The 12,402-nt window shown below is 49.4% G+C and overlaps 1 protein-coding gene across 3 annotated transcripts in view; it reads left to right on the top strand.

Moving 5' to 3' along the window:
- Mov10l1 (Mov10 like RISC complex RNA helicase 1) overlaps positions 1 to 12,402 on the top strand; it is a 75,945-nt gene that overhangs the window by 56,834 nt on the left and 6,709 nt on the right. Inside the window, exons 16-23 of one of the 3 annotated variants that reach the window (XR_782209.1) lie at positions 1,140 to 1,248; positions 1,802 to 1,980; positions 2,563 to 2,709; positions 3,356 to 3,477; positions 5,928 to 6,027; positions 7,087 to 7,251; positions 7,461 to 7,594; positions 9,070 to 9,146. Coding sequence is in view for 1 of the 3 variants with exons in the window: in XM_010634279.1 (XP_010632581.1) it covers positions 1,140 to 1,248; positions 1,802 to 1,980; positions 2,563 to 2,709; positions 3,356 to 3,477; positions 5,928 to 6,027; positions 7,087 to 7,251; positions 9,070 to 9,243; positions 10,413 to 10,562 (1,146 nt within the window). In the remaining 2 variants the exon portion in view is untranslated. Of the gene's footprint in view, positions 1 to 1,139; positions 1,249 to 1,801; positions 1,981 to 2,562; positions 2,710 to 3,355; positions 3,478 to 5,927; positions 6,028 to 7,086; positions 7,252 to 7,454; positions 7,595 to 9,069; positions 9,244 to 10,412; positions 10,563 to 12,402 lie in introns of those variants that run through there. The other 2 variants (XR_782208.1, XM_010634279.1) reach the window with 2 other exon arrangements.

Raw genomic sequence — 12,402 nt, 5'->3', positions numbered from 1 at the left:
GCCTTCATGGCTTCTATCATGGTCCTGAGCTCATCTGTTTTTTGTCAGTTTCTGCTCTAGAGTCTAGAATCACGACTTCCATTTTGCTCACTATCTCTATGGTTATCTGGGAAATTATTTCTGTTTTGAATTTTTCCAGCGCCTGACTGATTTGTTTTGTTACTTCCTATGCTTTGAGTTCAGGGTGTCCTGGTGGTTCACTATCGACCTTTTCATCCTCATTTGCCCTACTGTTTGCCATTGGTGAACTGGAAGTCTGTCCTTGTGTCTTGCTTAAGTGTTTTCTCATTTTAATTTTTGTTTTCGGACTGTCCTTGGTTTAATCTCTGGGTTATCACCCAAATCTTCCTGATATAGTTGCGCCCTAGCTTCTGTGTTTCTAACGACCCACAGACATTCTCATCTTCATAACATCAGAGAAAACAGCTCATCAAATCAATGGCAATGCTTTACCCCAACTGATACAATCAGCAACACATTAAGATCAAACACAACTTGGACACTGACCACCTGTGGTAGTCACTAGTCTATCACCCTTAAATCATTTGAATTCAATTGAAATCAAGAAGCAGTCCAGAACATGTCTGCAGTGAACAAAATTTCAATATAGTGTATTTACCATTTAATGGCTCAGACAGAGCGAGGATGCAAGACCCCTGATCTCAGTTAGCTGATGGCTGAACCCCCTGACGCTGACTGACCTTGGGCTGCAAGGCCCAGATTGAGTTCCCCATCCTTCTGAATGATTGAACCCTGCAACGTTCTATTACAGGTTTCCCATGCCCTTTCTTTAAAGATATTCAAAGTTGGGAACTCAGAAAAATACCCTTGATGACCACCTCTGTTTTTGCAGAGTGGGTCCAAAGACTGGCACAGTCAGGAGGTCTGAGAGTGCAGGGGGTGGGTTATGGGGGTTCAGGAGTGCCTGCGCGGCTGCCTTCCCGGTGCTTGAGCGATGGCAGCTGGGTCAGGAGCTGACGTGGTTCTCCTTCCCACGGTGGATTGGGGCCCAGGCTTCCTCACAGCGCTTGAGCGATGGCGGCTGGGTCGGGAGCAGGCATGGTTCTCCTTCCCGCGGTGGATCGCGGCCCAGCCTACCTCCCAGTGCTTGAGCGATGGCCTGTGTGACCTTCTTTTAGAACAGGAAAACTACAAAGGACCAAAGTAGATATTCGACAAAGGAGAAGAGTGTTGGTGCCAAGGATCTGCCAAGGATGGTGACCTCTGCTTCTGAGATGAGTGATTTGGGTACGTTTGTGTGCGGAGTTCAGAGAAGAGCAACTAAGAGAACTCATGCCTGGAAATAGGTGCCTCAAGAACCATGCTGTGGTTGAGGCCACTGTGTCTAACAGACACATTGCTCAGAGAGGGCAAGAGGACCTTTTCCTTGTCCTTACTGGACCCAAGAAGAGACTCAGTGCTTTAGGTTAAGTGACTTAGAAAAACTCAGATTATGGTTGGTTTCTGCTGTGGAGCTTTTAAGCTGCTGTAGACGTGTCTATCTGCCTGTCTGTCTGGTTGGTTGATTGATTGGCTTGTGTGAGACAAGGTCTCATTGTGTTGCCAAGGTTGGTCTCAAATTCCTGGGCTCGAATGATTCTACCCACCCTCAGCAGAGGCTACAGGAATATACCACGGCACTTGGTTTGTAAACATACCTTTGTAGCTGTAGCCTCTCTGACTTGTAGCTCAGCCTTCTGGGGATCCATCAGCGCCCTGATGCCTGTCTAAGCAAGGGTGTGCCCTACAGTTGTACAAAGCTGTCCAGCCTCTAACTAAACTCTCTTCACTATGGATGCAGTTGATGAAGCACATACTCCTAAAGGAAGAGATACAGAATTTTTCAATCTGCTGCTGAATGAAAATCAGAAGCTTGCAGTTAGAAGAATTCTGAGTGGTGACTGCCGCCCTCTCCCATACATTCTTTTTGGACCTCCTGGAACTGGAAAAACCATGACCATAATCGAGGCTGTGTTGCAGGTGAGGGCTGTGGTGGCTCTGTGATGTCTCTGGGCTTTGTTCATACACTGAGCCTGCAGGATGCATCAGCTTTAGCTATAGAGTCAGTCAAAGCATTTGACAAATCCATGTACCTCATCTAGGATGTTTATGTAAATAATTAGCGTCTTAAAGGCTTGTTTCCTAGCTGTAGAAGGGAACTCTTCATCTTTCATCTTTAGTATAGTAAACCATTTGATTGCATCATGAAGTTTTGCTGCAGAAGTTACCTTGACAGTGGTTAAAGTCACCAGTCTACAGAACTTGCTGTATCTCCTTTTATATTTCAAGTTCAGGAGTCTGATTAGAAAGCATCCTTCAAGTGCCTGCATCATTGCTGCACTGTGAGCTGTCCTGGAGAGCACAGAGAGCCCTCCCATCTAACCACTTGTCTTAGGCAGAACCATCACCTTGATGTCTTTGGGGCTACACCTCAGAGGAGTGTCGGGGTTAACATCTGACCTTTACAGGCCTTGAGCCCTGTTAATGTACCTGTTTGTATGTGTGTTGGAGGTTGCTTTGCAGATTTGTAGTTACCCTTGGTCTCTTATGTCTTGAATGAAGGTACATCATGCTCTGCAGGACAGCCGCATTTTGGTCTGTGCCCCCTCCAACAGTGCCGCTGACCTTGTGTGCTTGCGGCTACATGAGAGCAAGGTACTGAGGCCTGCTTCCATGGTCCGGGTGAATGCCACCTGCAGATTTGAGGAGGTGAGCCCCAGGCATGGGTGAGCACCATGGCTACGTCTTCAGGGAGTGGGTATGTGTGAGCAGAAAGTAGAGAGGTGGTGGGCACCAGACCATCACAGAAAGTCTTGAGGGAGAAGAAATTGCTTCAGTTTGCACCACAACCCAGTTACACAGTGGGGTCTTATTCCTGTTTTACTGTATCCTCACACTTCCTCTGTGCATATCAGTCCTATCATGAACAACCTAAGCTTTGTTAAATTCTCATGTTCCTCTTTATTTGATCCTCAGATGTATTGTCTCTTTTTAGTTCTGTTTTATTGGTTATAATTAACCCTTTAGGGAAATTACAGGCTTCTGGTTTGCTTATGAAGGAAGTATTGCTTTTAAAAAAGAGATTGAGACTAGAATATATATGAAAGTTGTTTCCTAGAAGGATCTGCAGGATCAGATTACATTCACTGCTCTAGAGTCTACAAAACATGGACTTAATTGATAATGAAAATACAGACATTTTCATTTAAGAAACCAATATTAAATCATTAGCCCTCACTGAGAAATGACAAAAGGGCAAGATTATCTTTTAGAATTCCTTTCAGCTTTGTTATTCTAGCCAATTTAACAACTGCTTAATTTGAAAAATAGGCTGACTCCACCCTCTTTGCCCTAGACCATCATTGATGCTGTCAAACCATATTGCAGAGACGGAGAAGATATCTGGAGAGCCTCCCGCTTCCGGATAATAATCACAACATGCAGCAGTTCAGGGCTTTTTTACCAGATAGGAGTGAGGTAAGCACTAGGCATCTTGTGGGTTGCAGCGTCCTCAGAACAGAGGTCTGTGTCCTTCTCATGCTGATTTCTAAGCCAAGGCTAAGAGGTGGAGAGGAAGGTGGATGTGGCCGAGAGTGGTGAGCAGGACAGGAGTGCTGTTTTTGCCGAGACCACAGAGACTCAGGACTCAACAATGGGACTGGCAGGCAGTTGGACTAATACACACAGAGATTCTGCAGCTGCAGAGCCCAGGCTCTTCACTTGGAGGAGACTACAGAACTAGAGTCTTAGGAGCAAGAGGGACAGCAGGGAGGAAACTGGAAGAGGTGGTCCAGCCTCAGGTGGATGTGCCTCCTGGTTTCACTTGGTGGGAAGAAGCCACCACAAGGCCTCCAGGCAGGGATGAGCATCTTAGAGGATTGTGGAAGGCTGCAGCTTAGGAAGCAGCTGGAGCCCTGTGCCCACTGATGTTGGGGCTCTGCAGGGAAGACAGGGCAGCATGGAAGGTGCCTTCAGGAATCCTTAAAGCCAGGGGAGAAGGGCTGGGTCTGAGGAGAGGCTGAGCAAGTGCATCCATACTGCTGTGCAGAAGATGGAGGGAGGCAGCAGGCAGTGATGAGAGCCAGGCTGAGGGCGAAGGGAAGGTGAGGCAAGACCTCCAAGTGCGATCTTTACCCACCCCTGGTAGGGTCAGCTCAGCAGTGGTTGTGCAGGTGACTGCACTGTAGATTGCACACACAGCATTGTGCAGTCAGCCTTGCCTGCCATCTCGCAGGTTACAAGTCATTTTGTGACTCTGTTTTAGTTCCTCTCATATTTATGAAATACCATTTTGTTGTGTGATCAGTATAGAAATGAGTGATGAGGTATTTTACATTTTTTGGTCCAAGTCTTCAAAATCCACTTTGAAGTTAGAGCACATTGTGTGTCACATTAGCCACCACAGGGCTCTGCCCCAGAGCCACATATGGCTGTTCACAACTGTGTTGGCTAGTGCAGGTCTAAACACAAGTGAAGAATTTGAGGTTAACTGAAATAAAGGCCTCAAGACAGAGAAACCTCCAGCAATCCCCAGCCTCCTCTGTTTAAGGCTGAGTCTTTGGGCAGGGCAGGGGCAGCGTGTATACAAGTCAACGTGAAGGTAGGTGGCCAGCCAGGGCAGGCTGCAGTACTACAGAAGCTTTCCGGGCTGAGAAAGCCTGGCGGGCCACCCAGAGAATGGAGCTGTGGAAGCTTAGAAGATAGCAACACAGGCAGTATCATCTGGGAGAAGTGACAGTAAATGGGGCTTTTACAGGGTTGAAAACAGAATTTTTATGTTCTGGGAAGGTGTATAATATTAATTGTTTTCAACAGAAATTGAGCCCTGAGGTAGGAAAAAGGAAGGGTAGTCATTTCCGTAGGAAAGGGTATCATCTGTGGGGTCCTTAGCTTGGAATTCACAAGGTCAGGCCTAGGATCAAAGATGCAAACAAGGAGCAGGGGGAGCCCAGCACTGTCCTAATCAGGGAGTCTCCTCTGACACTTGTCTGATCATCTCAGTGGGACACCAAGGCTCAGAAGCGAGGAAACATACCTAGCTAGCATCTGAGTCAAGGATGCGGGGGCACAAGCACCAAGCTCAGGCTGGCACAGGCTGAAGGCTTGTCCTGTTGCTGGAAGCATGTGGCTCAGGCAGACGCCTTCCTTGTCACCAAGCCTGACCTCTCAACCATGCTGCTGCTGCCTTGAGGCCCACCAGGATGCAGGCTGGTAAGAGGGCTGCCCCTGGACACCCGTCACTCCTGCAGCATCAGTCTGTCATCCTGGAAGTTTGGGTCACATCTAGGCTGACAGCCACTGAAGAGTGACTTAGGAGGGGCACAGAAGGACGAGCCACACCATCGCAGCCACCTGTCCAGGCAGCTGTGCCCACTGCTGCTACTTGACCAGCCATCATCATTTGGCATTGGCCACACTCCACCATCCTGTGGGAAAAAGGCAGAGAAGTGATGCAGCCTGTCAGGCTCACAGGGCTTGATAGTGGTGAAGCTCGTCCTGAAAGTGTGGGGGCTTAGTGACTGGTGGAGAGGAGCATAAGGGACAGATGTGTGGGGCCAGGGATTTAGCTCAGTGGCACCGCACCTACCTTGCAAACATCACAAGGTCCTGCTGTCCAAAAAAAAAAAAAAGGAACAGATGTGCTATGGAGGCCTCTAGCCTGCTGAGCCACCAGTGGGCGCTCAGGCTTCGCTCATATCCGTGTGCTGCTCCCTCTGCACAAACTGCTTACTGAGCAAACCCTGGGTGTCTGCAGTAGCTCTGCCACCATCCTCACCCTCAGCCAGGCAGTTGCAGATTCCAGCCCTTGACCTCCCTGGTGGCTCTGTTGTGACCCCCATGGCACAGAGCAAGGCCTTGCCAGTGTGTCAGCCATTGGTTGTTAAATAGTGTGATGAGAATACTGTTCAGAATCTCTCTGTCTCCAGAGTTGGACACTTCACACACGTGTTTGTGGATGAGGCTGGGCAGGCGAGTGAACCGGAATGCCTTATTCCTTTGGGGCTGGTTTCAGATATCAGTGGTCAGGTAAGGCCAGGGCTGTGTGTGCTGTTTCTGTCTTGATCCTGTTTTTCTGTGGTAATGGACAGGGGTCACGGGGTCAGGTGAAAGTACCAGGGTCCCAAAGACCCCAGGCCATGGCACTGCTACTCAGCACAGCCTCAGTCCTTGGAGGCAAGGAGGAAAAGGGCACCCTTTTTGTGATTTATTCACTTGAAGACAGATACAAGGAGCTGTTCTCTAGGTATCAGGGATGTAGCAGCGAAATCAGCAACTCTGGTCCATGCTCTGAGAGCCCCATATGCCAGGGAGAAGACAAAGCTTCCTGCTCTGCTAGGATCTAACCTGTGCCACCCCACATCCTACCCCAACCGTTGCCCACCCCCCACCCCCCTGCTCTGGGCTCTGCACTTAGATGCCAACCCTTCCAGCTGTGTATCACACTGGCAGGTGCCCTCCTGTTCTCCTTTGGTGCCTCTACAGTGATGTGGTTGTCATGTAAAACTCCTAACGCTCTCCCCGAGTCAGGCAGGGCTCATTTGGCATCTGCTTTACGAATGTGTTAGGCTCCTCCTAAGGGCATGTCTCATCCCTCTTGCCAGGTCGCCAGGCTTCATGAGGCAGAGAGTGAGGTAGGGCAGGAGGGACAAGGACTGGTCTAGGGACGAGAGTGACAAAAGACAGGCACGAGGTGGCTATGTGTGGTGCCTCTACCAGGACAGGGCTTCAGAGAGAAGGCTGAGTGGTTTCCCTCAACCTGGTACAAGAGAAATTTCCAGAATACAAGTCCCTTTGGTAGGTTGGTGGGAGAGAGCCAGTACAGGGGAGAGGAAAGATCTGCAGAGAGAAATCAGTGGAGCTGTGTGTAGGGGCTCAGACCTTTTGAGTCTCCTCCATTCCACTGGGTGGGCTGCCCAAGCTGTGGTCAGTTTTTCCTGCTGGCCTCCCAGCGTCTTCCCTTGTCTCCATGGGGTCTTCACCTGCATAACATGCTGACTCTAGCCTGTGAGAGATGCCAGCTGTTAGCCCTGACCTCCTCCCTGTGGGGTGGGGCTGTGATTCCTCCCCTGTCCCCGTGTGCTGCAGATTGTACTTGCTGGAGACCCCATGCAGCTTGGCCCAGTTATCAAGTCCAGGCTGGCCATGGCCTATGGGCTGAACGTGTCCATGCTGGAGAGGCTGATGTCCCGAGCCGTGTACCTGAGAGATGAGGATGCATTCGGTGCTTGTGGTGCATACAACCCGCTGTTGGTGAGTTTGAGTCTGCTGCATTCAGAGCTCCACTAGGATGGTGGCGTCCAGGGGTGGCAGCTGACGACAGACCCATGGGGTGCTGCCATGCTGTACATCAGTGCCCTCTTCTCCACAAGTCACATCGTGGGCAGAGGCTTCCCAGGAAGAGGAGTTTGCACCGCCACGGGAGCCCTGCTTCCCTCATTCCTCCCACTCTGAAGGTGCAGAATCCTGAGAAGCCTGCATAGGACAGCCAGGTGTAGGCACCTCCTGGGCTGTGGAGGCAGCTTGGCTCACTTCGCCATCTCCCAGACGGGGTTTAAAGCACTTTGTTCCTGCTCGTCTGTCCAAGGAGCAAGAGGTGTGCTACCTGAGGGTTCTGTTGGGATTGGAGGGCTCCGGGCATAGTGATACTGATGGCACAGAGTCACTGGAGTACAAAACAGTAGGAAATTAAATCCATGAGACTTCATTGGTGTAATGAAAGTAGAAGCAGTTTTTGTAGCCATGTAAAAAAAAAAGAGGAAGCCTTTTCCACTGGGCTCTCCACTGCCTCAGACAGATTCTAGGGGTGGAGGTGGAGCTATGGAACCTGCGTTTTTGGAAGCCCCTAGGACACTGAGCTCAGGAACCTCGGATCTCGAGGCCTATTACTAAACAGAAATTACTATAATACAAAAATTATATTCACTAAACTGCTATAATAAACTGATGAACTACAATACAAAAAAAGATTCCCTCCTGGATTTGTGTTCCAAGTGTCGATGATGTGCGATAGTGGAAGATTTTCAGAGAAATGGCCTGAGACTCCCCCAGCCATCAACCCCATGAGAAATATGAAGAGGTGGCCGTGAAGTAGAGAGATGGGAAGGGTGGCCGCAGGCCTCCAGGGGAGGGACCACCAAGCAGAAAGGCTCCCTCTGACCATGCAGTTGCCCAGGGTGAGACTGGCTGTGACATCTGCTGTGCCCGAAAAGGCGTCTGAGAGCTTTGCTGCCATGGGAGATGGTGTTCACACTCCAGTGTCCCTGTGCCCTAGAGACCTACCAGTGGCCTTTGTTGGGGGGAGGAGTAATGCTCTGTCTGGGCCACAGTACAGGCTCAGCGTGCTGTGCCCATCCTACTGTACCCCTTCCAAGGTCCAGGCAACTTTCTGGCCCCAGCCTCAGGACATAAAAACTTTGTCCTATGTCTCCCACCTTTGTTCCCAGAATGACTGGAACCAGGGAGACACGTGCCTCCTTCCTCTGTCCTGTTACATGTACCTCTCTGGGCTAGTGTTATGACTGATACCAGGTCAGGCTTAGTGTTGTTCCCCTAAGTCGAAGTCCTGGGGTTGATGGGTACCAAGATTAAGAGCAGGTCCCTGCACCACATCCCAGACCAGCTGGAGACAGAAGGAAGTATTCCTTATGCTGGTGCTGTTCTCACATCAACCAGCAGCACTGCCAGGGAGCTCTGACTTCCTGCCACCCAGCTGAGACATAACTACAGGCTTCACGTAGAGCCTGAGGTCGCAAGATCGTGGATCAGTGTGAAGCTTGAGCACACAGGAGGGTGTCGTGTCCCCTAAGAGATGTTTGGCTGGTCAAGACCAAGGAGCATGCCTGTCACCCACCTCCCCTCACAGTGTCCACCTTTCTCTCACACGAACCATTGGAGGACAGTCATCGGAGGAGCTTGGTCTGGCAGCTGGTCTCAGGCTAGAATAGGGGACAGGCAGGAGCAGCAGTGGACGTGGCAGGCACTCAGGTTGGCTGCGCAGAACCTCCTTCTCCTTGACAGGAAGTGTATGGAGCTGACTCCTTGTGTCCTGCACCTGTCCTCTCCCTACAGGTCACAAAGCTGGTGAAGAACTACAGGTCCCACTCTGCCCTGCTGGCACTGCCCTCTCGCCTGTTCTATCACAGGGAGCTCGAGGTCTGTGCAGACCCCGAAGTGGTGACCTCTCTGCTGGGCTGGGAGAAGCTTTCCAAGAAAGGCTTCCCTCTCATTTTCCATGGGGTGAGGGTAAGTTGTGCCTTGAACCACCAGGTGCTTACTGTGTCAGGTAACGACAGGAAGGGGTGGGTCAGTTCTGTCACAGCACCCACCCTGCCCTTCCTTGGTGTTGGTCTGTTCCATGGTGTATGTCTGACCGTCTCTCAGGGAAGATGAGTGCTAGTGTCTTAAAGATGCCAGTTCTTCCCAGATTGACCCATATATTTAATATAATCTAAATGAAAATCACTGCAGGCTTTTTCATGAGAAACTGATATGGCATTGTGAATGTTTCATTAAAAAATGAGTTAATACATTACAAAACATTACAAAATTGGAGTACATAAACAAGAACCAAGATATATTATGTAAAGGTACAAGATCCCAATGATAAATGTAACTGTATTGTTTGCTTTAAATGTTCCAATAAACTTAATGGAAAAAATGGAGTAAATAAAATATACAGTATAAAAATACATGTGGTTGATTAAAAAAAATACAGATTGGTGGAACAGAATCCAAACTGTCTGTCCTTGTGCCTCAGCCTCCCAGAGTGCTGGATGACAGGTGTGCACCGTCACACCCATCTTCCCATTATCCTTTAAGAAGATTTTCTCACGGTCAGAATGAGTCTCTGTTCTCTAATAAGAACAATCCAGGAGAGTGAGTTTCATTAGATACAGCCAGGGGGTTGGCTGAAAGCCCTGTGGCTGGAATAGGGAGGAGACCTTGCTGCAGCCTCCAGGACTGACTGCAGCTGGTGTGCTGTGGGTTCTCATGGGTTCCCTGGACTTTGGCCCTGTTGCCCTTTCCCTCTGCTTCTCCAGTAATTCTTGCTCATCCTCAGTCAAGTTACATAAAGGAAGTTCTGCCAGGTAGGCATGGTGCCACGCACTTGTAACCCAACTACTCAGGAGGCTGAGGCAGTTTGGAAAAGGCAGTTTGAAAGTTTGGAGGGCAGCTTAGGCAGAATCTAAAGGGGAAAAAAAGAAAAGAGTTCTTTCCTGGACTTCTGCTATTCATCAGTCCCCAAATGATTTGTGCCACCAGTCCTCCTTTGTAGATTTACTTAATGGTTACACTGCTAGATTTTAAGTTCTCCTGAGAGTAGGAGTTTTTCTGTCATATACTGTTTTAGCTGCTGATCATGGGCCCTTGGTAAGTATCACTTAAGTAAAGTTCTCTCCTTATTAATTCAGGGCAGCGAGGCTCGTGAGGGACGCAGCCCATCATGGTTCAACCCAGCTGAGGCTGTCCAGGTTATGCGCTACTGCTGCCTCCTGGCCCAGAGCATGTCCAGCCAGGTGTCTGTCAAGGACATAGGTGTCATCACACCCTATCGGAAGCAGGTAGGACCACTAGGATTCCTCCTCCTGCGTGACTGCTGCAGCCTTGCTTCCTTGGTTTGTGGTCTGTGGAAGGCAGAAACCAGCTCATTTTAAACAGCAGTAGGTTTTTAAAGAAGCAGGACAACCTTTGAAGGATGAAGCTGCCTGCCTTCCAGAGCCAGAGCCCAGCATTTCTTTCTTTTTTTGGTGGTACCGGAGATCAACCTCAGGACCTTGGTGCTTGCTAGGCAGGCACGGTGCCACTGAGCTAAATCCCCAACCCTTGCCTTTACGTGTTGCTGTAAGGGCATCTGGAATAGCCTTGATGTTTAGCTCTTTAAGAAAAAGCTGCTTCCCTCTCCCCAAAAAAGCTGCCAATATCAATGAGTTTTTCAAAGGAGTGTTTTTGGCATTCTTGGAGGGAGAGAGTTTGTTTTGTTTTGTTTTGTGGTACTCAGAATTGAACCCAGCTTCTTCTCACTGAGCTACGTCCCCAGCCCTCCCCCTTTTTTTGGTACCGGGGAATTGAACTCAATCCCTTGCACTTGCAAGGCAGGCGGCAGAACCACTGAGCCAAACCCTGGCCCCCCAGCTCTTTTTTAAAAAAATATTTGCAGGGCCAGGGATTTAGTTCAGTGGTTCTGCGGCCTGCCTCGCATGGGTAAGGTCTCAAGTTCGATCCCTGGTACCAAAAATAAAGACTTTTGCAGACAGGGTCTCACTAACATGCTAAATTGCCCAGGCTGAGCCCAAACTGGCAGTCTTCCTGCCTCAGCCTCCACCCAGAGTGTTGGGATTACAGGCATGCCCCAATGCACCTGAATACTGTTGGCATTCTTGAAGGGGACAGCTCTCATTCCATGTGACTCTTCCTGGTCCAGTAAGGGTCCCTGTGTTGTGACTGCACTGCCAGAACACCCACCCCATGCATTCATTGCCCTGATGGGACCTTCATGCCACACACATGAGTATCACTCGTGGAGCCCTTGCCTCTGTGTATGTAAACACCAGAGGATGAGGAAGAGCTCCCAGGAAAGCAGGGCTATGTCTTCATTTCTTCTGAAGCTGGGCCTGTGTGAAGTGAGACTTAGTTCTTCCAAGGCTTAAAGAAGGTAAGTGACTTGCCAAGAGCCCACAGGTCATCTGTGTTTGTGCATCTCCTGTCAGCTCCTGCACATTTGGCTGTACCATCTTCAACCACAGACATTTTCCCGCCCCTGCTTACTACTGCACTTTTCATGTTTTCCTTTTCCTAAGTAACCAACCTATCTTGTTACTTTCCCCTTTTTTGACATGGTAAATATCAGAAATCTTGGAAATGAATGAAGAAATTGGCCAGTGAATTTAAGAAAAGTTCCTCACATGTCCCCTGTGAGAGTGCTTTCTTCAGGGAAGGCAAGTCCCCCAGCCACCAGTCTGCCTGGAGTATGCCCTCCACCCACGGCTTTGCTCCTGGAGGACCAGCTGGCCTGGCTGCATGTTTGAAAGGAGCTCCAGTAGGGGCCGTGCTCTGTGGAGGCGAGTCATTGCTCTCTCAAGCCCTCCTGAGACCGCCTTTGGACTGTGGCCGTCTTCTGTGATATCAGCTCAGGATCTCTTGATATTGTCCTACTTGGAATTTGTTGAGGTTCTTAGATCTGTAGATCACTGTTTTTCATCAGACTTAGGTAGTTTGGGAGCCTGTATTTCTTTGTATTTTTTCTGCCCATTCTCTCTTTTCCTCTGAGGCCCTTCTCCCCAAATTGGTAGCTTGATGTCACCCCCACAGACCCGCACATGTTCCCTCCGTCTTTATCTCTTTTTCAGCACTGATGGTTCCTATTGGTTTATTTTTAGCTTTTTTTTTTTTTTTTTTTTTTTT

The sequence above is a fragment of the Fukomys damarensis genome, unplaced genomic scaffold (assembly GCF_012274545.1).
Source record: "Fukomys damarensis isolate Sample0158 unplaced genomic scaffold, DMR_v1.0_HiC HiC_scaffold_19, whole genome shotgun sequence".
NCBI classification, from domain to species: domain Eukaryota; kingdom Metazoa; phylum Chordata; class Mammalia; order Rodentia; family Bathyergidae; genus Fukomys; species Fukomys damarensis.
The sequence above is the reverse complement of the archived record's forward strand: the minus strand, read 5'-3'. Positions and strand labels throughout refer to the sequence as shown.